This window comes from Electrophorus electricus, chromosome 13, assembly GCF_013358815.1.
Source record: "Electrophorus electricus isolate fEleEle1 chromosome 13, fEleEle1.pri, whole genome shotgun sequence".
Taxonomy (NCBI): domain Eukaryota; kingdom Metazoa; phylum Chordata; class Actinopteri; order Gymnotiformes; family Gymnotidae; genus Electrophorus; species Electrophorus electricus.
Genome location: NC_049547.1, coordinates 2,113,961 through 2,139,225, shown reverse-complemented (window position 1 = coordinate 2,139,225; position 25,265 = coordinate 2,113,961). Strand labels below are relative to the sequence as shown.

Sequence of the window (25,265 nt, the reverse complement as noted above, 5' to 3'; positions counted from 1 at the left end):
TTTCGTGCCGTCTGATGGCTGGGTCAGGTTTACTTCTCTTTTAGGCATCTGACCGCCCTACAACCCAAAATAAACAAAAACAAAATTCCTTGGCCTTTTCTTTACATGGGCTGCGATCGCCCTGACTTTGGGTTACGAATTTACATTTTAGCAGATAGTTAAACGGATATAGTTTGTTAAATCCCACATGTATATCACATTGCTACATGTAGGTCCTTCCAACATTATTTTGGATTGTTACAATGAATTATTCCAAATGAATTAATGCACATTAAATAGTTTATTTCCCTTTTTTTCCCCCAATTATACATGCTTCCATACAAACCGCGGGAATTATCTGTACAATTATTTACAAGAACGCACTAGCATTTGAAATGAACCATACAACAAAAACAATATGCAAGTGCATTGCATCTGTCTGTTTCTTAAATTCTTAATTTAGTAATGTCTTACACAAAAAAGAGCAAGTGTAATATGTGAATTGCGCAATGTTCACATCTGATATAAATAAGGATGAGTGGAAGTTACATTTGCTTCCTTGTTTACAATGATAACATTTGGTATATGGAAAACCTACACAAATTGTTTCTGTCCTTGTCCAAAAATGTCATTTCTGGTACAGCTGCTTAGGAAATGTCTCGTAAGCAGCCACATGATGGTGTCACTGACAAAAACACATCCTGTTCTTTACAAGTTAGCCTAAGTAAAAAGTGCAAGTGTACGTTTAAATGCAAGCTTTTTTGTCAAAACAAAGTCTGGAGGGTTTTCAGGTACATCGGAAATTCATTACAGTCTTGAAAGCAAAAACCTAACAGTGTGGTCATAAGACAACTGAGAATTTTCCTAAACTGAGTGACTGACCTAAATGACAGGGTATAAAGAGATGCTATATAAATCATCATCAACAAAAAAGTGCACCATCTGTCTGTTAATCCCATACTCATTCCTTAGATTCTTCAGGAAACAATGGCATTTAATAAAAGCTTCTCTTTATCCTTCATCAGTATTAGTTACCCAGTCGGCCAAAAGTACTGTGCCGTTAGGATCATCATGCCTACTTGTGACCATACAAGCTCTAGACTGAAGCAGTGGAAACTCACCGAGCACTTAACCATGGGGGGCAAAATAAAATGGCACAGTAACCTTGCTTTACTTAGGACATCCCATCATGAAAAATTTGAAACAATGTTAATGAATGTTTTATAATGATGCTATGAAGGCACTACAGGGATGTCTGTTTGGTGCGAAGGGTTAGGAAGGCCAGTTTACAGATGATCACTGATACCACAGATGAAGGAAGAGGTTTCAGACAAATTTTGATTAATCTACTCCGTTACTATTAATGTGTTTCTCCAGTGCTGCAGCTTTGATCTACAATGTTGGGTCCATTACGTCTAGATAAATATTAAGGAAGAGCAGTGCCAACAACAAGAGAAAAGCAGATGGCTCCAGTTCCTTCTACCCTTCAGCAGGGTTTTTCTACCATTGTCTCTGTAGAGTGAATTTTCCAGGGTAACAAAACCATAGCTCTAAAAACTGAAAGTAATAAAAATGGAGGTGCAGACAATGGATCATCTGTTCAAGACCGTAGTCATCTACACGCTGCTCAACCAAGGAAGCACAGCTATCCAAGTTAGCCACTCAGCATGAACAACACATCCATCAGGAAGAGAGCACAAGTTTACTCATCTCCCAGACGCCATTTCTGTGTCTCTTCCTGGCGGGCATCTGGGTGGATCTGGTTCCTCATGCCCCCCAACACATTGGAGGTGGCCTCCGTGGCAACAATCAGAGGCTTGACAACGGCAGGAGGAAGTTGGCGCAAGACCCCACCCACGGCCCCAGTCATGCCCCTCTGCTCATGCTCACGCGTGGCCGTGTCGTAAATCGTCAAGGCTGTGTCCGTAATTCCCTATACAAGCAAGCGCACACACACAAACACTTTTTTAGTCTTTAGTCAGAGATTAAACACTAAAAACACAAAATATTTGCTTATGTTATTAGGTATCTCAGAAGATATGCTTTTCTGTCTAGGATCGGTTGAAGGTCCTTCTGTATAAACCATAGTAAAGAGAATACATACCTCTTTCACCACACTGTAAGCCTTGGCTACACCTTCTCTGAGATCCACTGGTTGATGTGCCGGTCGATAATGTGAGTAGCGCTTGATCTTTTTGCATTCTCTCTCATCTGGCACTGGAGACACCATGTCATAGGCTGTCTCTGCAGCTGCCTGTACAAAAACAAATTTGGTTGGTGGGGGCAATTAATTCATGCTTACTCTATCCTACACAACATACACAAAGGTGAGTAAGAGACAGATGACAAGGCCTTTACCTGGATGGTTCGCACCATGCGATTGGTCAGCTCCAGAGCTGCCATGGCAGTGGAGGTCCCGAATGAGGCAGTACCCCGCTGGAAGCCGCGCACGATTCTTCCGTCTTTCCGATACTGCTCTATGGGCAGCCACACCAGATCCCTAAAGCCCTGGACTGAACACAGCAGTCAGAGAGTACATTAATTCACAGCAGTGGACTCATCAGAAGGTCTTTGACGTTTGACCTTTTCACACAAGATAAAGGATTTATACGGCCCATTTCTATCATGCAGGTCAGAGTAGGATCAGCGCCAGTCTAGCCATATGGGTGCGCTCATTGTGGTGTAAAAGGTAAAACCAGACTCTAGATTTTCTATAGTTTGATAAAATATGGGCATGTGTTTATATGAGAGAGAGAGATGCACTCACCAAGCTGCACTAAAGAGTGGATGGGCCCCACTCCACCAAGCAGCCCCGGCAACTGGTTTTTCCTTATGTCATTGAGCCATTCGTTAATGACATAAGAAAAGAGCTTGTCCATACCCAATAGCCTGCAGAGAGAAAAAGCAGCTACTCACATGTCAGCTCTGTGCACCAATTGGATCAGCCACAACTCAGATACGTGTAAGATATTTCCTACTGTCATATCTGGGGGTTTTTTTGGGGGGGGGGGGGGGGTTTGGTGTAGCATTTTTGCTGGGTTTAACAGCATGTTGTGCTGTGTTGACAATCAGGTTGCGGGCTGAAAGCACACCCTTGTCTGTAGCAGAGTCGCCGGAGTTTCAGCTCGGAGCAGTTCAGCTGCGTCAGCCCAATTACGATACCTGCAAAAGTGCCCTGGAAGAAACGTCAGCAAAGCTTCATTTAATGTAAACACTCACATTCTGCAAACTACAGTCCACATAGCACATCTAAAAGTCTTGTTTTGCCATCACAAACAGTGGTGCTTGTAAGTTTGTGAACCTAAATTATGTTTTAGGTCAACTTTATGCAGAAATATAGAAACTTTTAAAGGGTTCACAAACTTTCAAACACCACTGTAAATGGGATGGAGGGAGGATACAGAGATCTGATTAAGGTCTTATACTAGTGTAGTATGTACTACTATAGAAAGCACACCTGCTCCATGGCCATGTGTTTTCCATGGTAATCCAGCCGGATTGGCACCTCAGAAGTGAATCTGAACTCTCTAAAAGAGACCAGGACAAAATAACACAAGGACCTTCTATATATTACATTTACAGCATTTAGCTGACACTTTTATCCAAAGCAACTTACAAGCATGACTGAATACAACTTGAGCAACTGAGGGTTACGGGTCTTGCTCAGGGGCCCAACAGGGGTAACTTGGCAATGGTGGGACAAACTTCTGATTACTAGTGAAGTACCTTAGTCACTGAACTACCACTGTCCACCATATATTTTGCACAGCTTGCTAAGAAGTATAAATGATTGATGATCAAAGACCAAACACACACCCATACCCCCCCCACCACCACACCACACACACACACCTGAAGAAGATGGGCTGGTCAGAGAAGGATGGGTGCGCAGCATCAGGGACGAAGTCTTGGCTGGATGCCGCAAGGCCGTTCTGGCTGGAACGGCTGTGGGTGGGCACGGAGATGATTGGCGCAGGGTCCTGCCCCGCCCCTCCGCTGTACTTAGAGAAAGTACAAGCTACTTCTGGCCCAGGAGGCTTTTTCATGGATACATACAGTGCTACAACAGAAAGAATGGAAGAAATGGGGGGTGGGGGGGACACACAAGAAAACCCCAAAATATGAGCAGGATACCACTACAGCAGTTAACCAAAGAATCTTGGGTGTCACTGGAATGACATCCAAGCCTTCAATAAATTCCCAGCCAATAACAGCAGTAGCATATGGATCAGTTCTGCGCTGTTTGGGTGCCAAAGCTCACCTTCCTGTTCTGGTGGTGGGAAGAGCTCCACCTCAGCAGCCAAACTGGTGAAGAAGTCCTTCAGGAAAAAGAGAGCATCCTGCCAAGATACGGAGCAGCTCACCAGTAAGGCCAACTAAAACTCGGTTCCGAGACTACCAATGATTTTTTTTAAATTTTAAATAACATTACTTGATGTGATGATTTCACTAAAAAACTATTTATAAGTTAAAGTTAAATGTCAAAGTCAAATTTATTTATATAATGTTTTACAATAGCCGTTATGACAAAGCAGCTCGTCACATGTCCAAGTCCAAACCCCCATTGAACAAGCCAAGGGCGACAGTGGCAAGGAAAAACTCCCTAGAGCATGAAGAAGAAACCTTGAGAGGAACCAAGACTCAAAGGGGGGGGGGGGGGGGGCCATCCTGCTCTGGCCGAAGGCACAGTCGTATGCCCACAAATTTATTAAAAAGATTCAGATTTTTAATGTACAAATTAATTTCCCATAAAGGATTTAATCATAAAACACATTTACGCATGGGTTTTAGACTTCACCACTGCTGGTGAGAGTGGCCACTTTTAGCAAAACAGAGTGTTGGAACGAAACGCTATACAACCAGGACCGGACATGGCCACCTCTAGATTAAACCCTACCAGAGTCTGTGAGTAACCAGTACTACAACGTGCCATGTGGTCTCCGTATTAAAGAGTGGGCAGGCTGTGGGTCTGGTTTAACAGGTGAAGAGAAGGGTAGGAGATGCCTTCACCTGGTCGATGTTGAGGCGCAGTGGCATCAGGGAGACGCGCAGACAGCACTCCTGTGGAGCCTGGCCCACCTCGGGCCGCACGTGCAACGCTCTGACCGTCAGCTGCAATACCGCAGCAATGTGCTCATTAAAGAACAAATATACCCACAAACACCGATGCAGAACCACTCCATTCACACCATTTCATACTAGTCATTTCTGATTACTTATAGAGATGTAGAGATTTGGCTCAAATGCTTGTGTGTATGTGAGATACTCCCTCACCATGTTGGAGTGAGCCTTCCTGGGCATCTCTTTGCTGGAATACAGGTAGAGAAACTTGTTCATCATGGAGGAGGCCAGTCGGTCTCGTATCTCCAGGTCCTGCACGGAGAACACCTGCCTGGAAACGGGCTGCTCTGCAGGCAGGCCCGTCTCCGCTGACGCCTGGGGATACAGCTCGTGCTGGAAGCGCACCTGAGACCACACACGCAAAGGATGTTTTACTGCATCCTGCTACTGGGAACGGTGTTAAGTCTGGTCAAGTTTACATGTGGCCCAACCCACCTTGCTAAGCTGAATCTCCATCAGCACATCGGGGTTCCTGTTGCTGCCTCCCCTAGAGCGGGAGCCACTTCTGGCTTGCCTCACCGGTGTCTGAGAGGGGGAACTGTGAGGAGTACACCTACACACACACACACACACACACACACACACACACACACACACACACACACACACACACACACACACACACACACACACACACACACACACACAAACCTTTTAAAGTTAATCTGTTCATGCAGTTTTAGCAATAGACTGACCATCACTGCTCCACTGTGGAGTTTAACAGAGAAGTGTTTTCAAATCAAAGTTCAAAGACAGATCTGTCACTGCAGGGTGTATACAGCATGTGCATTCTTTGGGATTTTAAGAGAAATCTACAGGAGGCTACAAACTAATGTAAATTCTCTCAAGGGTGTCCGTGCCCTCATCAGGTACAATCTAGCCGAGAGTGCTTTGCACCTCGTGAAGACTTCTGGGGATCAGAATGGAGACCAAGACTGACTCAGCCTTACCCTTGGCTACGGGCCGGGGAGGAGGAGAGCAGCCCGCCGGCAAAGTCCTTTCCTCCATACAGGTGCCAGACCACAGAGATCTCCTTCACAAAGTACCTGATCTCAGGCACAGGGAAGTGCAGCAGGCCTCTGCTTGTGGTGCTGCCCTCTAGAGGCTCACTGAAGTAGTTCTCCAGCACCACAATGGGTTCTGCAGTCAGTCTTTGCACCACTGGCTCTTCATCTCTGTCCTGACGGATGCGACACACAGGCAATCAGATACACTGTTTATTCTGCCTCATTTTACATGGTTCTGGATGCTTGTCCCTTATTCATGCATAACAAACCATAAACATTTGTCATAGATAAACATTTTTTAAAAAGTATACAATTTTATTCTCAGAAGAAGTTTGACATCAACCACTGTATTTTTTTCCTGCATTACAGGTTATATTAATAACTTCCTCAGTTTGTGTTTTACAGGCACTTGTTACGATCAAAACTGAATATTTTCCCACCGCTCCTTCTTTTGCACACGCCCCACTGCGGCTCGCGCAAAGCGGTGCAGCTTACCACTGCCCTGTAGCCCGGAGTGTCCAGGATGCAGAAGTCATCAGTGTCGCGGTGTGTGCTGGGGATGTGTGGGGAGATGAGGGGCGAGTGAAGCGTTGGGTAGGTGGGGCTGGGCTCCTGGCCCACACTCCCGCTCTCGTCCGGGAAGAGGAAGAGATCAGAGCGCGGTGGTTCGTGATCGCTCACCTGATCATCATGAACACCTGCACGCAGTGGAGTGGACCGCGGAGCTTATACGGGTCATTTACATGACACATTATTATTAGCTGTCAAATTCCTGTTGGATGTCTTACTATAAACACTGCACTGGGCTAACAGATAATTGGTAAGTACAGTTAAATTACCACATTACAAGTGATTATTGTATTTCTATAAATAAAGATGTCCAAGCATTATTTAACAAGCACTTGTCAGAGCGTTGTTTCTAGAGCACGGGTAGCGCTGAGCCATCAGCTCACCATTGGGCTGGATCTGCTGGCTCTGCTGGCTGTCCGGCTCCTCCATGGCTTCACTCATCAGCTCCTGCAGCAGCGTCTGCTCGGCCTCGGGGAGCGGCGCTGCTTGGCTCGGCAGCTGCTCAGCCAAGTCCGGCTGCAGAGGGACACCAGGATCCAGGCTCATAACACTACAGCCGCTTCACTACACTACAGCCCTCTTTGTCTCTTCTTGACTGCTTGGATTACAAATTCGCTCGACACAGCTGTCAAATTCACTCCTGATGCGGTCTGTCCGTTTTGTTGTTTTCTTTTGGGATTTATTTTCTTGTTCATTTTTGTTGGGTTTTTTTTTTTGGTCTGCCGTCCAATGAGTTTAGGTGACGCATTTTATCCAATTATGACTGAATACACCCTGAGCAATTGAGAGTTAAGGGTCTTGCTCAGGGGCCCAACAGTGGCAACCTGGCAGAGCTAGGGCTTGAATTAATGACTAGTTGAGTACCTTAACCACTGAGCCAGGAATACCCTAATAAATTAGCTACCATGTCAAACTAAACTCAGACAAACCTCATAAGCAGTGTCTGGCTAAGGTAAGAGGCGATCGGGCTGGGAAGCAGCGGTGTGCGGGGGGCTGACCTTCACTCTCTGCTTGCTGCTGCTGGTCCTGCTGTCCTGTCTGTAGGGAGGCAGCAGGTCACCATAGCTGGCCACGTACTGGACGAGGTTCATCAGCGCGGCACACGAGTCCGAGCAAGTGCGGATGTGGATGACATCGCTGGAGCAGCGCAGCTCGAACCTCGGCTCCGTCTGGGTTACAGGGGCGCAACGAAGGCCTTGAGCATGCCGAGCTCACGCAGCGGTACACACTCCTGACAGTGGCTTCCGACCTCCAATCCCTGCACAGGCTTCTTATTTTCTGATTCCTCAGATCGCTGATCTTAGCAACTTATGTTCAGTGGGAGCTGACTGTGAGGTTAAAGGTTTTATTCTGTTGCTTTTTGGGTTTTTTGCCACTTCAGCATACATTTACAGCATTTAGCTGATGCTTTTTATCCAAAGCGACTTACAATTATGACTGAATACACCTTGAGCAATTGAGAATTAAAGGCCTTGATCAGGGGCCCAACAGTGGCAACTGAGTACTAGTCGAGTACCTTAACCACTGAGCTCAAAATGCCCTGGCAGCTTTAGCCGTGTCTTACCCGCACTCCGTCTGTGCCAGGTTTGACCGCTGTGATCCTTAGCTCCAAAGTGCCCATGTCCACCACTTGCACATAGTCTGGACAACAAAAACAGATGCTGTGTAATTAAACCACTTCACTTATTAGTAAGGGAACATTTTCTCTGACATCTGTACAATTGCAAGAGACACTCCTGGAACTATGACTTCTCACCTCGAGCCAGGTTGACAGATACTGTGTTGGTCTTGTCAGACAGAAACAGCGCTGCCTCATCTAGAATGATTCTAGCAGACCAAACAATCATATTACACATCAACGCCTTACAGATGAGCAGTAGCAGATAAGGACAGCAGCAGATGCTGTGTAGTGTTGAGATGTTGTGTAGTAATTAAGGACATGTCCCCCTACCTGAGAGAGGATGAGGAGTGGTCCAGGGAAACACTGCTCGAGATACTGAAGGTCTCCACCATGAGCAGAGACCTCACAGGTAAATACAGTGGCCTACAGCGAGACACAGGGGCATTGCAGTTTTTACAAAGCATGAACATATACAGAGGATGTTATGCTATGAGTTCTGAACGTGCTTCTTCTGTGTGTTCCTAACTGCAGTATTAGGAAGCCAGCCCCCAATCACTGGAGATAAAAGAACCCTACCTGTAGTCCAGAGAGCAGCTCCACAGGTGGAGGTGGAGGGTCGTAACAGAGGTTGGAGGAGTATAGCCAAGCACAGGCTCATCCGACACATTGAGGAAGTCTACTATCTGCATATGATACACCCCCCCCACACACAAACACACAGTTTAGCATGGTTAATGCCATTCACTGATACGCAAGTCTACCGTGATGGATCAAGACCTAAGTGAAGAGTGCCTGAGGTAGCCGGTTGTTACCTGGTCATACCAGCCAAGACTGGAGGGCACCACTCTGTGCTGTAGTGTGGCTCCCCTTATCCCAACAGCGATCAGGAACTCCTGAAAACATCACACACACAAACGCGCACACACAGTCTTTTTAAGGTATTCATTTAAGATATTCATTTATTAGATAAAAATAAATAAATAATAAAATTTAAGATGTGCCAATTCAAAATCACACAATAGTTATTATAAACTATTATTATAAACTATTTTTACATAATTACTCAAATGCCATAAGAGGCAACACACATAAAGCCCTAGCTGTAGATTCCTGTGCCCAGTACAATAGTAGTTCTCTCACTGGCACCTTGACATTGCGCTCAGTGCTGTGGGAGGAGATCTTAAGGGCAAGGGACAGCATGCTGTGAGGCTCCACTCCCAGCCCCTCAGAGGGCGCCGCCCTCTCTGACTCGCACGCATACACCATGGGCTCCAGCCAATGAGGACGTGTCCTGCACGGCAGCTTCACATCCCACACAGGTACATCGCCTTCCACTGCGCCTGGGAGAAACCGCACACAATCGTTCTCTTCATCCTTCACACACACATACATGTACACCTCTCATTCTGGGGACCGCAATTCCTCCTTATGCTCTGCTGAGGGGAGTTAGCCTACACATACAAACAAAACACACGCCTCTGCAGACAGCGCAGCAGACAGACTGATTTTGATTCACTGATTCTCACTGCAGGACTGCGACTGGGGAGATTATTCCAGAAACAGGGCAGTAGGCAGCCTGGGTCTGGGACAGGTTACCGTGGTGATAAAGGCAGACGCTGGAGGTGTGGAAGCAGACGTAGTGCTGGTCCTTATAGCCCTCATACTGCGTCACGCTGAACATGACTGCGTTCTTCACCTCCATCCAGAACTCGCCGTGTCTATTCGTCAACACACCCTTATCCTCCTGCTGCTCCAATACACATACGGCCAGCACTTTATTTCAACTGCATGTTTAAATTATTTTCACTACATCACATGCTACATATTTATATTATCATGAAGTAATTATGGGGCATAATTATATCTGGGTATATATAATAATTATACATGGGGATAATAAATCTTGAAGTTAAAATGTGACCCTATTAGACTGTACATTATAGCTATTTTACCACTCCAGATCCAGCCAGGACCACCCACCGTAGCCTGTGTGTGCAGAGCTACCAGGCTGTGATTGACAGACAGGAGTACAGAAAACAAGCTCTGTGAGTTCTTGGACTGCATCTTGGTCTTTCTTTTCCTCATGTTCCTATAGCCCAGCTCAACAGAAGCGTGGTACGGGAGGGTCTCTTCCTCGGAGCCACTCTCCTCCTCTACACACACACACACACACACACACACACACACACACACACACACACACACACACACAGGCTGAGAACACGACGTGTAGTGTGGCTGAGAAATGCAAATAAGGTGCGAGAGCAGCTGGGCAGGGAGGGAGGGAGGGAGGGCATACCATCAGGCCCGGGTGACCTGAACTGGCTGAAGCTGTCTTTGCCGTAGGTGCTGATGAGCTGGCTGGCTACGGAGAGGCCCGCCCCGTACGGCATGGCCTCCACCGTCTCCACGGGCGACGGAGCCGTGGGCTCCCATAGGAGCAAGTCATTGTTAATCCTGCCAAAGAAAGGGCCTTCCCTTTACCACACATGCTGGCTACGGAGACAGCCCGAAGCTCTACGGAGCAGAATCAGAAAAAAACTACAACAATGTGAATTGCATTAGGTGGCTCGAGAACCTGTTGTGCAGTTTCTCATAGAAGCTTTTGTTGGGTAGTGACAGTTGCACATTGGGGAAAGAGAGTTCCAAGATATAACGGGAGTTGCTGATGGTTTTCTCCTGGAATTCTGTCATCTCCACCATGTCTCCTGGGATGACCATCTGACAGGAGCATAAATAATAAATAAAAAAATAGATCGATCGATCGATAGATAGATAGATAGATGAACACATACAGAGATAAACAAACACACACACACAGCACAATGTGTGCCTATATGTGCGGTAATGTTTGTTTGTTTATTTATTGGGAATTTTCCGCTTTCCTGAAGCCTCACCTCTTCATTCTCATACATGACGCGTCGTGAAGAGAAGGGCGAGGGCTCGGGTTTGCTGAAGTCACACACATCTTTCAAGGAGTGCGCCGCGCTTTCCTCCTCTCCCTCTTCCTCCTGGGAACCACCTTCAGCACCTTCCTCCTCCTCCTCCTCTTCAGCAGTAACCCGCTCCAAGATGGAGTGCACAGCCATGGGGTTCACCTTCAGCACCACCCTAAGCAGCAGACCAGGAGGAAATTAAAAAAACAGAAAGAACTCATGAACAGAATTTTTTTTGTTGTTACACAGCCATGTCTTGAACGACCGATCCATTTCTGACTACCACACCTAGGCCAGTCAAATTTTCCGCTGTCGGAAGAGGTCATGTTCTCCTCCATGGTATGAGACACGCGCAGGAACCTGGCTGCAGTATGATCTTTGTCATTCTGGAATGTGCCTGGGGAAAGAGGAAGTCAGAATGTTGGATCCTGAATTAGGCAACTTGAAAATAATAATTTCCTTATGCATTTATTCAGTCAAATTTAATGGCACTGTTTTTTTAAAATACATTTATTTCTATCGCAGATGAAAACTGGAGGATGTGTAGGTGACCGTACTGATTCATTCTTTTGTTCATGGTCTTTGTTTGGCATAAATATGACAGACCTTTATCAGCAAACACTGTAGTTTTAAGCATCAACCAAAATGCATCGTGTGTGCATGTGTATGTAGTGTTTTGTTTTCATACGTCAGCGGTCGTACCACTGAGCTCTTTGAAGGTGAGCTCCATCTTGGTCTGCTCTGGAGAGCTACCTCCTGTGAACTCGGTCTTGAGCTCCAGGTCCTCCAGTTCCAGACGCAGTACCTCCTGCTGCAGGGACTTCTTGAACCAGGGGCCCCTCTCCTGATCCGAGCGCAGGTCCGGGATTGGGAAGCGCACTACCAGCACTAGCAGGGGGGCGTTCACCGATACAGACACCAAGCAGTGTGCCGGGGTGCGGCTGTCCTCCAAAAACACCTCCGCAAATGCCTTGTGCTGAAAGGGGTCACGTGCGCGTGCGCACACACACACAGACACGTATTAGCAAATAGATACAAAGTACCGGAGGCAAAGTAGCATGATGGCCCAGATTACAGCAAGGAAGGTAAAGATTAAAGAGGGTCTCACTAGGCTGACGTGTTTATTGTAGGAGGTGTACATGTGGGAGGCCATGGTCTCCGTGGTGACCAGTTTCTGGGGCTGGAGCAGGGAGTTGAGGCGGTCCACTATGCTAATGTCGCACTCACACCGAGCCCTCCCCAACTCCACCAGGAACTCAGCTTTACGGGGCATAGCGCTCAGACGCGCCTGCCCGCCCTGAGGTAAGGCAGAGAGACAGAGAACATTTACATTTATGGCATTTAGCTCACGCTGAGACAACTTGAGCAATTGAGGGTTAAGGGCCTTGCTCATGGGCCCAACAGTGGCAACTTGGTGGTGGGGCAAGTACCACTGAGCTACTACTGCCAATTTCAGATTCAGAACACACATGATGCTATTAGCTACTTATGGAAAGTGTTTCTCTTATTAGTCTTGGCACGCTGCTGCAGACCCTCACCTGAGGGCCCCTGCGCTCCGTTAGCTTGTACAGCAGATGGAGACAAGCACAACTGGGAGTCCCGCTGCTGGCAGGCACATCAAACGTGAGGAGCTGGTGTTGGACAGGGGGGAGAAAAGGCTTTACTCCTTACAGAAACAGACCCCAACATTGAGCGGCACTGCGACTTCATGAGGAGGAAGAAGAGGACACCTCTGTGTAGTGGGCAATGCGGCGGCTGTGGCTCTCCGTGGGGTAGAGGCATTCCAGCAGCTCCATATGGCTCAGGGACAGATCCGTATTGAGAGCGCGTAGGCCAGAGCCCTGGCAGTACTCATATGTCACCTTTAACCCCTGACCTATAAACCTGACAGAGAGAGAGAAAAAACACAAGTATGCCAGGTGTACAGAATTGCACAGCAGTGCATAATGGAGAAGTTTCCCGAATTCGGAAGCTTACTCAGGTAAAATTTCTTTGTGCATAGCACAGAATCACCTGTATCAGAGCAATACAGACCATAATTAGAAAATCGCTCACCTGAGGTGGTCATGCGGACAGGCTTGGTCAAAAACAGCTCGGGATTGGAGGAACCCTCCCACATGGAGTTGATCAACAGCCACCATGCGGAAGAACTCAGAAGCCATTGGTGCAAGGGGGCTAAGGGCGGAGTCTGGTGGTGGGAGGGGATCGATGTGGAGCACAGATAGGCATAGATTGCCCACCGTCAGCCTGAAGACCATCTCAGGCCTAGACTCATCACAGTGGCCCTTGGACTGATGCGCTAGAGACAAGGACAGCAGCCAGTCGAGGTGTGAGGCACAGTGTGATCATTATACACATTTACCTTATAATATGAGGATATGGCTCCCAAAGCACCGCATCTCTGCCCAGCAATACGAGACGTAGATGTGGTACAGTTTCAAAATGCAAACGTTTTGCAGTGGTGAATCACTTCTGTGGTAGATTTGGGAGGGACAAAGAAGACAGCCATACAGGGGCAGTCGATCGTACGCAACTTACAGGTCTGCCTGTACAGGTTGTGTGGGAGCTGAGAGTCTCTGGAGAACAGTGGGGTCTCCTGAATCAGTTTCTCCTTCTGTTTAGGCAGATCCACATACTCATCCCACACAGCCTAAAGGGCACATTTAATATCATTCAATAATGCTTTTCTCTATAATAATTATACACAATGATTGTTTTAACTTACAGGGGGATTTACAAATGATTGATGCTACTGGAAATGGAAGGGCTCACAGCTGCACTGCCAGTTGGCGATTCCCCCAGAGAGGCGGAATAGTTGCTGTTAAGCGATAGGTCCAGGTCGACAGTGGGCGGGTCTCCAAGAGGAGGTAGAGATGATAGGCTGTGTGACATGTCCATATCAGCCATAGAGAAAAACACATCATCTGCTACAACGACAGGGGAAAAAACAAACAAACAAAAAAACAACACAGGAATGCGGTGAAATTACCGACCCAAACAATAATCCGAGTGTTCTGCAAGGGAGGCTTAAAGCAGAGAACTATAACCTAAGGCAGAACGGACCTCTGCTGGACACCGTTCTTGTAGTTTGACTCTCGAACAAGTCGTGTTCGCCACCCACGGCCATCGGCTCCTTTTTCAGGCAGCGGTTGAGCTCCAGCTGGAGACGGTACTCATCCTCTTGCTGCATGGGCCGACTTTTCCTGTCCTTTGCCGAGCCAGGCCACTCCTGTGCTGCTACACGAACACACACACAGACAATCATCCAGCTCATGCTGAAAACAGAGGAGTTGTGCATGAAATAATTTCAACGTCCTTGTAGAAGTCACCTGAACTGGAGAAGATGCCAAACATGTCCAGCAGGAGGTGTACTTGACGTGGCGAGAGAAGCATGATCAATGAATCAATCTGTCCGTCGATATCCAACTGCAAAAAGGTCAAACTTTATTGCCAACATGTACTACATTTATTTTCACTGCCCTTATATTGACACACTCCACACTCCCATTCAGACTCCCAAAAAAGGTTTGATACTGCAACAGGGCTCCAGACCTTGGCTCCAGGCATGGCTTCATTCTGCTTCAGCACCAGGGACAGCTCCAGTCTGCCACTGAGGCAGCCCACCTGCACGGGTTCAAAGGGCGTGCTGGCACAGACCGGCTCTGTGAACTGGGGGTGAGGCTCGCAGATGATTTTTGGATTCCAGCTTGGGGACAACTTAGGCTCAGTATCCTGGAAAGCCAAGAAAGAGGGCAGACCAGTTATAATATTTATCATTTATAAATGTATAACTTATAATATTTTTAAAGGTTGTTCAACATGCCAAAACAAGGCAAATATATAATACATACAATGACACAGAAATATTACAAGTTGCATTTAGTGAAATTACAGCTAATTAACTAGCTTCACTATAATAAACACACAAATTGATCTGTTCGATGGCAGCATAAAAAAAACTCACTGATTGAGTGGGGGAAGATTTAAGGCTGGCACGTGACGTCTCCGAAAACTCGTCCCAGAAAACAGTGGTGCCATCCAGAGTCAGGTTTTTATGTGCAAACGTGGTGGGCTGGTGCACATTCACGCTGGAGCTCTTTTCACCAGCCTCGTCACAGTAAACCATCCTGAGAGCATCCGGGCACAAAGAGCCGCTTTTAACAACCAATGAAACCATTTCATGGGCTAATCAGATGATTAAACAGAGCTGATTTGTCCTCCTGCTTCAGGAAAAAAATAGATCAGAAGCCATAGGACAATGAAATCTAGGTGAGGTTACATAATGTCATAATTCCATATTAGAAAACTGCAATGCTTGTTACTTAATGATCACATATGCAATAACTTAAATTGAAATGCCCTACAATTATAGCTCTGTAATTCCAGGGCATTTCAATGACAGAAGATGACAGTCCGTTTCAACAGAAATTTACAGTAAGGAGATGACGCTTGGAATTTCAAATGTTATTTCAAAAATCTTGTTTGGTTCTACAAGAAAATATACTCTACATTAACAGAAAAATATTCAGAGCCAAGCCATGTTGGTCTATTATCAAAACGTACCTGTTGATTCGGATTTCGAGGGCAATACCTGTTTTGGAATTATCTGGAACATGTTCAATCCTGAACACTGTATCCAAAAAAGTGACCTTGACTCTTCTTAACACTAAAGAATGAAAAATTGAGACAGTAATTCACTCAACAGGCAACTAAAACTAAAAATTAACAATAATTGAAAAAGTCTGTACAGACTCTAGACAAATTTCCTTTCTTTTTAAACAAACCTATAAAATTTAGGCAAAATAAGGGCAGAGGTTTTTTGTTTATTTCATATTATATTCTTCCCATATATGCTGATTGCATGGCCTACACCACTTAAAGGCAACTGTACACTGTGTGATTACAATAGTCTTAAACATTTGTTGCACAGCACATTGTTTAAAATGCTGCCACTGAAATCTGGACCGAATTCCATAACTGTGCGATTTCATTTTTACTGAAAGTCAGACTATATGATAAATATTTTCTGGCGATAAACTCAAGATGCTAGAAAACTGACATTCTGCATGTCATGCATATGTGGATCTTTTTAAATGTATTTTTAAAAATGGGTTCCTGCAACTAAACCCCTGGATTAATAAAAGCAACGTTTTCTTTGAAAAAGATGATGCGGAATCTCAGAGGAAAAATGTCTCTGAAGCCACAAAACATTCTTCTTTTGAGTTCTACATGCGTTTTTGTTTTGCCATGCTTCTGTTTATTTGTACTTGGCCAGCCTGCTCCCTATGATTTTAGTCATGCATCTTTAGTAGTGGTCAAACTGCAGGATTTTAGAGCAAAGTTTCAGACACTACCAGAAGATAATCGTAGGCTGTCTTCAGTTACAAAGGTGATAAATCAGTCACTGTGTACCATGACACAGTACACGATTTTAAGTCACAACAAAATAATTCTTTCCCAGTTTGCAAATGTTATCTGCAGCAGCACAATCACAACGATAATCACACACCATAAAACTGGCTTAAGAGAGTTTTAATGAGAATGCATAATACTGCAATGCTGAATAGTTTGTTCATGATCTGTGACTGGCACTTTACAAATGCACTCAGAACAGAATTCTGTACCCGTCTCTATGGTCTCTGCAAACTTCTCCAGACCCTCCAGTGGTTGGAAACTTTCCCCCAGGTCATCAGTGAGTCTCTGACTCAAACACTCCTTGGCCAGCTGCATACTGCTGGTCATGAAGCTAGACCAGTACATAGGCTCCATGCCGGATGCTGACAAGCAGAAAGATGACATCAAGGGTTTACATCAAACCGAGGAGTTACAAACGCATTCACGAGCTGCAGATGATGAAAAAGAGATATTCCCTCACTCGTACGAGGCTGGGGTCTGAAAACCATTTTCAAGCCTTTCACTTCCAAGGAACAGTTGTCCTGCAGCAGCGAAGCCCATGGTACAGTCAAGGAAATAGCCTGGATGAAGCCTTCGGTCACTTCAAAAGGGGCTTCCACCGAGTCCAGAATCTCGTTCAGTGACTGGTCAAGTGCGAGATAAGGTACTCATTCATACATGCAGCAACCATAAGTTCGGCAGTGCTATTTTGCTGTGATTATGACCACTGAGTAGAGGATCCAGCACCGCTTGTCCTACCTAAGAGTATTTTAAATGGTGGTGACACTTCCATTCTGTCACTGACTCGTATATACTTACCCACTTGTCTAGTGGCACCTGTGCAAGGGAACCTGTGCCGAGATAGAGGTCCAAACTAAGCTGTTCCAAACTTAGCTTTTCTTGGAGGAAGTTGCCCAAATACCGATGCAGCAGGTACCGACAGGCCCGCTTTTTAATGGACTCTGAAAAGGGCCACGGCATTGTGTCCTCCTTTCTGACTCAGCTTGTAGGTTCCCAAATAAGAATTTAACCTAATAGTGCATTTCCATGGAGCAGACACACAGATATTCTGCTTAATTTTGAGGATGTCTTTGGTACAGTCATTCTGCAGCTCATGAGAGATCCGATAGCTTCAAAAGGTTTAGGACTTGTAGCCCTGGGTAATGTGGCATGAAGGTCTCAACTCAGCATGTAGCCAATACCTGTAAATAGCACCAACACGGAAAGGAAACGAGGGCATCTGTTATTCCAAAAGCACTTTATTTCGGCATTGTACAGCTTTAATATTATCTGGCCTGTACAGGAACGCCGCATGACTGCAAATTTGTCAAAAAACCACAGGCCTAATCTGGATCGTCATATAACGTCAGATAGCTTTAGCTAGCTAGCTGTCTTATGTCCCAATCAACTGCGGTGGCCCTGGCCTTGTTTTAGATGTACTAAGGGTTGTCGGATTAACTGTAACAGAACTACAACAGGAACAGAAACAGCTGCATCTCTATGACGATTATGTATTATGCATTTCAATATATTCGCTTAAATTGCGCGTGCACTATTTTGCCAATTTATCAACAAAAGCCATGTCCTTATTGTAAATGCCCAAGTTAACTTAAAATAAACTATAATAATAATAATAATAATAATACTAGGATGCTACGCGTGTATGAAATAAGAGGCGCTACTTAACCTAGCTAGCGCGCTAGCTATCCAACATGATGCTCTTTGTTAGACACCTAGCTAAATAGCCATGAGCGACCGGTGTTTGTGCAATTGCAGGGAGCTGTATTGCAAGATAGCTATGTCAAGCCTTTCATCTTAGACAAATTAAAGCATACATTTGATAAAATTCGCATAGTATAGCGCATCTACATAAAACGTCACACTTTACCTAAAATATCCCCCAAACAAAAGGCAGCACGTCAACTCTGTAGTTAGCTAGCCTGCTACAAAATACAATATTTCGTGTACAGTTACGTACAGCATTTTACATACAATCATAAAAACCTCTGTATTCAACCGGAGGGTGAAAAATAGTAACAAAAAAACCCGCATACCAAGGACGACATGCCCACTAGACACCACTCACCTTCTTTCGGGTGTAGCTAGCGTTAGCCAGGTTAGCTAGCGGTGTTTACAAACAGTGTCGTGACTGCGCACTCTTGAGCGCACCCTCGAGCGCAAGTCTGCTCTCCGTGTGGCAGGCCGACGGTTCGCGATGTGTTCACGATCACCGAATCTGCGCAGCCCGTGAGCCCACTGGTAGCGCTGACTGCTGAATACGTTCTGATTTCTGAAAAATAATTAATCACGTTAAAAATGTTTAGGTGGGGGGTGTCTGTTCACCTTTCCGTCGTGTAATATTTACATTAAATCGTTTGTAGGTACGTAATAGGGAGGTGGGGTACAAGCTGCGGTAGACAGGTGAGTTGTTCTCTTTTTACGAGGGCAAGAGGGTGCGTCTACTTTCGGTTTGTGCAGCCCACATTGGTATTCCGCACAGAATCCTGCCAACCCGCAGATGACTCAGGGAAAACTCCCACTGTCTTTACACAACGTGCGGTCGTGTTTTATGACAGCCTTCTTGTCATCCATGTGTGATTTCTTTTTTGTCAGACAATTAACCAAGCGCCTGGAACACGAATGGCAAATGTTCCTTGAAAAACATGGTTTCAAAGACGAAGACGGTGAATCTCAAGAGGGGAAAAGGCATCAAATGGCATTTTCTCTGCGGCCACAACTCCACAATACATTCTTCTTTTGAGTTCCACATATTAATTTTATTATTTCTGCTGTTTATTTGCAGTTGAAGTGTTGGTTAGTGTGTAATTCCAGCCTGCTCCCTACTAGTTGTTTTTAGACGTGCGTAGTAGCAGCGGCCACACTCAGATTTTAGAGCAAAGTTTCTGACATTTTTAGAAGATAAACATCTTTGGTCATAGAGGTGATAAACTGGTTACTGTGTACCATGACACATCGCACCATTTTAACTCACAACAAAAGAATTCTTTCCCAGTTTACGAATGTTATCTTCAACAGCATAATCGTCACGATAATACCATAGTAAAGCTGTTTTAAAAGAGTTTTAATGTGAGTCCATATTGGCATAATCACTTGAGTTCTAAATAAAATGAATAACAACAACAACAACTTTAGTTTGAAGGTCGCCATTGACTTTCTAAAACCGCTCACTTCAAAGAAATAACTATTTTGAGACTAATTTTATTAATACTCTTATTTAAAAATACAGAAAAGATCGTTCAGTTTTTGTAGTGAACTAAGGATGTGAAGATGTGTAAATGAGTTTTGGGGATTTTTAAATAAATAGCATAATCTTATTTCCAGGGTTGGAAGGGTTACTTTAAAATTATTTTAATCTAATCCAAATGGTCACTATAATGTAGTAACATAATCTTACATTCATTACGTTTAAGTTACATTTATTAACATTACATTCAGTTACTTTTGAATTACTTTTTAACCCATAAACTGTCAAAGTGCCAGCTAGTACGGCCAAAACCAAGCTCACACAAGCTCTTGTACTTTTTCTGTTCAGTCTTATGCAGGGGATGTGTAGAAGTTGTCCCCAGTCCAGTTGAAGAACCCCTGCACTCCCTGTAGACAGAGAAACTATAGGCCCAGTGTTTGGCAGCAGACAGCGCGAGCAAACCGAACCTGTAGCATTACTGTTGAGCGCTTTTACTATATCTTTTACAATGCCAAAAGAATACAACTTTATTAGAAAGTTCCTAAAGAAGTATGGGGTGGAAAGGGAAGAAATTGGGTTTTAACGAACGCAAAACTGCTTGTTGCCTGTGCACAGGACCGGGAGTTGGTGAGCCCAGTACTCATTCGGCCCTCCATAGTAAAGACAAGGATCTGGCGTGGATGGCGGCACATGACATCCTCCCGGTAAGGGCTGTGATGCACTCCCGAGGCATGGCAGCGGTAGCGACGTGTCCACGGTTGGGGTGTGGCAAACCGGAAACGGTGAAAAGCCTGAGCCTGCCAGCAGGGGAGGTCCTCCCACGAGTTTACCGGTTAGTGGTGAATGGGGTGGGTCAGCGTGTGGAGAAGTTATCGGCGAACGAATTTGAGGCACTCTGGCTCACCCTAAGTAGTGTGAAAGCCGCTTTGTGGACCTCCCGCAATCTGCTGGTGGGGAAGCGCGTCACGGTGCCCCTGCATGCCACGAGAAGACTGGTAACGTCCGCGCTGCAGGGGGCACCGGGCGTAGCCATTCGGAGGAGGGGGCCAAGGCCACACCCAAGGGGGTCCCTGCCACCACAGACCTTGGCCCCGACGGATGCTCCCTGAGGGAAGAGCTAGCCTGAGACGGGGTAGTGGGCAAGGGGAGGATATCCACTGGCCCCAGGAGATGACGTGAGGAGTGTCGGAGAGCCGCGCAGGGGAAGTTACGGCCAACCCTCCCAGCTGGGGCTGCAAAGAAATATGGACTTTTAAGGCAATTGAGACTTTTTAAAGAGGGGTTATAGTATTTTACAGTAAAATTTTAATAGTATTTTATGGTAGAAGAGATTTTATTTTATTATTGGTTTATTGTTTTAGAGATGGCTTTTTAAGGGGTATTTATCTGCTGGGTCTAATTGTTTTTATTGGGCCTTATCGCCTTTGATAGTACAAAGGGTTTTTTTTTGGGGGGGGGGGGGGGGGGGGGGGGTTAAGGTAAATGGTGTTTAATTTATATATTTATTCAACCTTTAAAAAAAAAAAACTTTTATGACAAAGCAATGTTTTAAAATGATAAACGGGTCCACTTGTATGACTGACAAACCGAAAAAGATACCTTAAAAATTAGCAGTACAAAGGTCATGTACATATGAAACGATAAATAAATCTGTTGCAAAAATAAATAAATAAATAAATAAATAAATAGCTAGATAAATAAATAAATATTTAACAATTACTGTTAAGAACTGTCCTCCGCGACAGATCACACGGGCTTCACGTCTGTTTCCATTCACAAATTGCTAGAGAATTACGAAAAAAGACGCACTCTGGACAATAACACAATACACAGCACACATTTTATAGATTTAAATAAAGGGTGTATTTGATGCTCACGATGCGGTAGTTCGACAGCAGTTCACTGTATTAGGACTCTTAAAAAGGGGAGAAAGGGAGAAAGGAAAGTGAGCCTGAGTTGTAGAGTAATCCCGCCAGCAATCTCCATGTTTTTAAAATGAACAAGTCTAATTATGGCATTTTTACTTTGTAAACATATCCAATTACAATGCAGGAATACAGTTACCTTTAATGCATCCTGATTATATACCGCCCTTGTATGTATTCCATTATTTGAATCATGATCAGAGGAGAGATGCCACTCTTTCTTGCACAGGATAAACAAATAGTTTAAAATAATCGAAATAATCTAAATAGTCTAAATAATCATACTCCCACATTACCTCATTGTTCTACTTATTTATTTTGTTTGTGTTCTGTTTACTGGTGTTACAGTTATCACACACTTAACCTGCAAACGTTAGACAGAAGACAAGGTTGATCTCGGTGAACACACCCATATTTGCCGGCATGAGCCGGAAGTGTACTGTTGAACTACCCCCGGAGGAGGTTAGTGGCTAACAAAATTAATAAGGATAAAACTTACTACGTACGTGATACGGTATCATATACTACGCTATCTGTTATTTTATCAGGTTTATATAATAATGAGCGATTTTGTCCTCATAACATATTGTCATTGTTAGTTTGTTGATCATGCTGTACAGCAGTGCAAACCGCCCCATGTCCGCTGGCATTCAGATACCTTAACTTGCTAACTCACAGGAAGCTTTTGGGGCGCAATAAAAATACATTAACTGTCCTACACTCGATGAAAGTACCTCAGAATCACTAAGATGTGGTTTACGTTTGATGGAGTTGGTTTTTATGCGTTTTTGTGCGTTGTGCGCATCCGTTGGGGTGGTTTCCTCGCCAGATGACTTAAGTCAGATAGGTTAGCTTACATTACGTCAGATTTTGTCCAGCGCTGCGACTGTGATTCAGCCGACCATTAATCGACTAAACACCCGATTAACCGCTCCGTATTGTGTTTAGGTGATGGAAGTGGACTGTCAGCCGGAGGATCTATCGAGGTCCTCGTATGAGGAACGCTGCTCTGAGCTTGGAGGAGTCAAAGACATGAGGTTGGAGGCTGAGGCTCTGGTCAGCGATGTGCTTTTTGCTGTAACAGACATGTACGTGTCTCAAAGCCTCACCAATGCTCTGGATGTGGCTTATATAAACGTGGAAACAAGAGAAGGGAACCGCTACTGCTTGGAGCTCACTGAAGCGGGGCTTCGGGTGAGTGGGGATTGGGGCGTCATTCTCTGTTTGCATTATCTCTGCAGTGTTTTACTATTACTTAACATCTTAGTCAATCTCATTACAGGTGGTTGGCTACGCTTTTGACCAGGTCAATGATGGTTTGACCGCTCAGTACCATGAAACTGTGTATTCACTCCTGGACTCCCTCAGCCCCGGTTACAGAGAAGCATTTGGGAATGCACTTCTACAGCGCCTTGAGACTCTCAAGCAAAACGGTCATTGAAGATTTCAGCCACCCTAAACCAGGGGTTTGGTTGTTTCAAAACATCTTTGCTTGCTAATGGTTATGTTGCAGTTCTGTGCAACAGTCAGTTTCAACACGAAAGTAGACCTTACTGTCTGATTTTAGTTACGCTCTTGATGTTAACAAGACTCCTTGGTCAAATGCTAGTTACATATACACTTACTTGGCAATGTTTTTATTGTTTTACAGAAACTGCAACAAGAGAGTGTTGTACGAAGTCTAGGGTCTAGATTAAAAGTCAAAATAACATCCTCCATCCTCCAGATCAGCCCAAAAATACCATTGCACATGCAAATGACCACTTTAAGGGGAATCAGTAGTTTCTGATCTATTCAGAAACAGGCATAAACTGCTATTTTACAGATAAATGTTTTTGAATGAAATGGACCTGAGAAGCTACTTCTCTTTGGTGGCAGATTGGTTCTTTAGATGCCTTACTGGTGACACTGGTTTCCAGACTTCTATGTTTAACCTGTCTGTAACATGGGCTTGCTGTGAAATCTCATTGGAATTGATGTTTAGTCTGAAAATGTGGCCCATTCTCTCTGTTTCTGATTTGCAATACTACTTCTTGTCATAAAAATGTTCTCTGAATTGCATTACCCTATCTCAGTTTTATCGGAGAGCCTATGGTTTTTACTTTACCCTAAGCAATTTAAAAACAATTAAAGTTTCCTAAAAATAATACATATATAGTATTTTGGCTCAAAAACAGAAGCTTAAGTTAACTATAAAAATACTGAGAAAATAGTTTGAATTTACTGGGATAAATAGGAGCATACAGTTTCAGAGCAACAGTTGTAAAATGCTTTCTAATTTGTTTTAATTCAAAGATTGTTATATTTTTACTTGGACTGTTTTTAAATTAGACATATCAGTTTTCATTTTGTTAATGAAGCTTCATGGTGTTTGTTTGTTCTTTTAGGGGCATAGGATTTAAAGCAGCACAGAGACCTGTGTCTTGGATAACAACCATGTGCATGTGTAGCCATGTTGCACAAACTCACACTGAAGTAAATGCAGTAGCCATTATCTGTTAGGTATGAAAGGGACTACTGAAAATGTACAACTTTACATTCCATACATTTTTGTTCATAATTTGGATTTTGGATAAAGAAGTGAGAATGCAAGCTTTGATATAAATGCATAAACATGAAAGGGTTTTCCTCATGTTTGAATAAGCCTGTTGAAATTCAACCTACCTTTGTAATAATTTCATATTTCATATGGGATTTTGGTCTAAAGCAGGTGATGACGTGGAAGAAGGCCAGTCAGCAGGATTGCAGATATCTGTGCAAATTCTTGTGAAACCCAACAAAATCTATCTTGAACATCCCTCTAATTATTTTAGGGAGTTTGTTCAGAAATCCTAGAAAATAAAAATGCTAATGTGTGTAGAAGAGATGACTGGACTAACAGAAGTCATGCTGCCTTTTGAACGGTTGCTTACCTATGTTTCCATTTAATAAAAGCACACAAAGGATTTATTCTTTTGTTGGGTCTTGAATCCATTTTAGAATATCTAATGTATTGTGTAGTGTTCTCTCAAAGCAGTAGTTTGTTCCTGGTGACCGTTGGCCAAAGGAGCTTATTACTACATCCACAAATCATACTTCTGGATCTAAAGCACATATAGTTTATTTATATCAAGAATTAAATCTTAGTCATTTTATTTGACTCCAAAATGGTATATAATTAGAGTCATGATTATTAAAAATATTTTCCATGTGCTACATCTACCATGTTTACACAAAGTTGTACCCATTGAACATATTCACTTTGCATGAGTAATAGAATAACTAAGATCATACTTACATAATGAAATTCATTTTGCAACTCCCAGTGTTACATTGGAGTGCAACAATGCAATACAATAAGTAATAGCAATAATAGTATCATAGTGATGTATAATAACTGCATGATCTGAAGTGCAACAAGAAAATCTTAAAAGCACTAACGGACATTTGTGTAGCAAGATGGATATGAGTTTATCTGCACTGGTGTAAACAATTTAAAAGACTGATTTAATGTGTCATGTGAGAGTC

The 25,265-nt window shown here is 44.2% G+C and overlaps 2 protein-coding genes across 7 annotated transcripts; one reads left to right on the top strand and one right to left on the bottom strand.

Annotated features, from left to right (window-relative positions):
* Positions 1–261: 261 nt before the first annotated feature.
* Positions 262–18,841, bottom strand: atg2b (autophagy related 2B). 3 transcript variants are annotated; one of them, XM_027019591.2, is made up of 43 exons: positions 18,715–18,841; positions 17,448–17,830; positions 17,110–17,272; positions 16,859–17,011; positions 15,798–15,900; positions 15,199–15,361; positions 14,787–14,966; positions 14,564–14,660; positions 14,298–14,471; positions 14,007–14,158; positions 13,773–13,884; positions 13,290–13,533; positions 12,965–13,118; positions 12,773–12,865; positions 12,343–12,531; positions 11,937–12,210; positions 11,523–11,631; positions 11,196–11,409; positions 10,877–11,019; positions 10,598–10,755; positions 10,279–10,451; positions 9,895–10,045; positions 9,445–9,638; positions 9,111–9,191; positions 8,875–8,981; positions 8,629–8,721; positions 8,434–8,504; positions 8,242–8,318; positions 7,676–7,846; positions 7,061–7,193; positions 6,603–6,805; positions 6,051–6,280; positions 5,536–5,653; positions 5,254–5,445; positions 4,990–5,091; positions 4,241–4,319; positions 3,832–4,039; positions 3,437–3,506; positions 3,072–3,154; positions 2,747–2,868; positions 2,338–2,492; positions 2,084–2,233; positions 262–1,912 (listed from the first exon to the last, which is right to left on the bottom strand). In XM_027019591.2, exons 2-43 carry the CDS (start codon positions 17,607–17,609, stop codon positions 1,682–1,684), a joined length of 6,231 nt encoding a protein of 2,076 aa, XP_026875392.2. In that variant the 5' UTR covers positions 17,610–17,830; positions 18,715–18,841; the 3' UTR covers positions 262–1,681. The 3 variants fall into 3 exon arrangements, with proteins under 3 accessions (XP_026875392.2, XP_026875391.2, XP_026875390.2); XM_027019590.2 differs by having other exon boundaries at positions 14,007–14,161; positions 14,298–14,468; XM_027019589.2 differs by having other exon boundaries at positions 14,007–14,161; positions 18,715–18,840.
* Positions 18,842–18,908: 67 nt separating this feature from the next.
* gskip (gsk3b interacting protein) lies at positions 18,909–24,707 on the top strand. Of its 4 annotated transcripts, XM_027019594.2 has the most exons (4): positions 18,909–19,049; positions 20,449–20,537; positions 22,707–22,952; positions 23,041–24,707. In XM_027019594.2, the coding sequence occupies exons 2-4, from the start codon at positions 20,514–20,516 to the stop codon at positions 23,197–23,199; spliced, it is 429 nt and encodes a 142-aa protein (XP_026875395.1). In that variant the 5' UTR covers positions 18,909–19,049; positions 20,449–20,513; the 3' UTR covers positions 23,200–24,707. The 4 variants fall into 4 exon arrangements, with proteins under 4 accessions (XP_026875395.1, XP_026875393.1, XP_026875394.1 ...); XM_027019592.2 differs by lacking the exon at positions 18,909–19,049 and having other exon boundaries at positions 19,622–20,537; XM_027019593.2 differs by lacking the exons at positions 18,909–19,049; positions 20,449–20,537 and adding an exon at positions 22,145–22,220.
* The last annotated feature ends 558 nt before the right edge of the window (positions 24,708–25,265 follow it).

Bases quoted from the DNA above. Each gene is read 5' to 3' on its own strand.
- gskip (XM_027019592.2), top strand. From the start codon at position 20,385: ATGGGGTGGAAAGGGAAGAAATTGGGTTTTAACGAACGCAAAACTGCT. The intron at 20,538-22,706 runs GTAAGGGCTGTG...TATTGTGTTTAG, and splicing joins CGGCACATGACATCCTCCCG to GTGATGGAAGTGGACTGTCA. The intron at 22,953-23,040 runs GTGAGTGGGGAT...ATCTCATTACAG, and splicing joins TCACTGAAGCGGGGCTTCGG to GTGGTTGGCTACGCTTTTGA.
- atg2b (XM_027019589.2), bottom strand. From the start codon at position 17,609: ATGCCGTGGCCCTTTTCAGAGTCCATTAAAAAGCGGGCCTGTCGGTAC. The intron at 13,885-14,006 runs GTGAGCCCTTCC...TGTGCCCTTTAG, and splicing joins CGCCAACTGGCAGTGCAGCT to GCTGTGTGGGATGAGTATGT. The intron at 11,410-11,522 runs GTGTGGTAGTCA...TCTGCTGCTTAG, and splicing joins GGAAAATTTGACTGGCCTAG to GGTGGTGCTGAAGGTGAACC.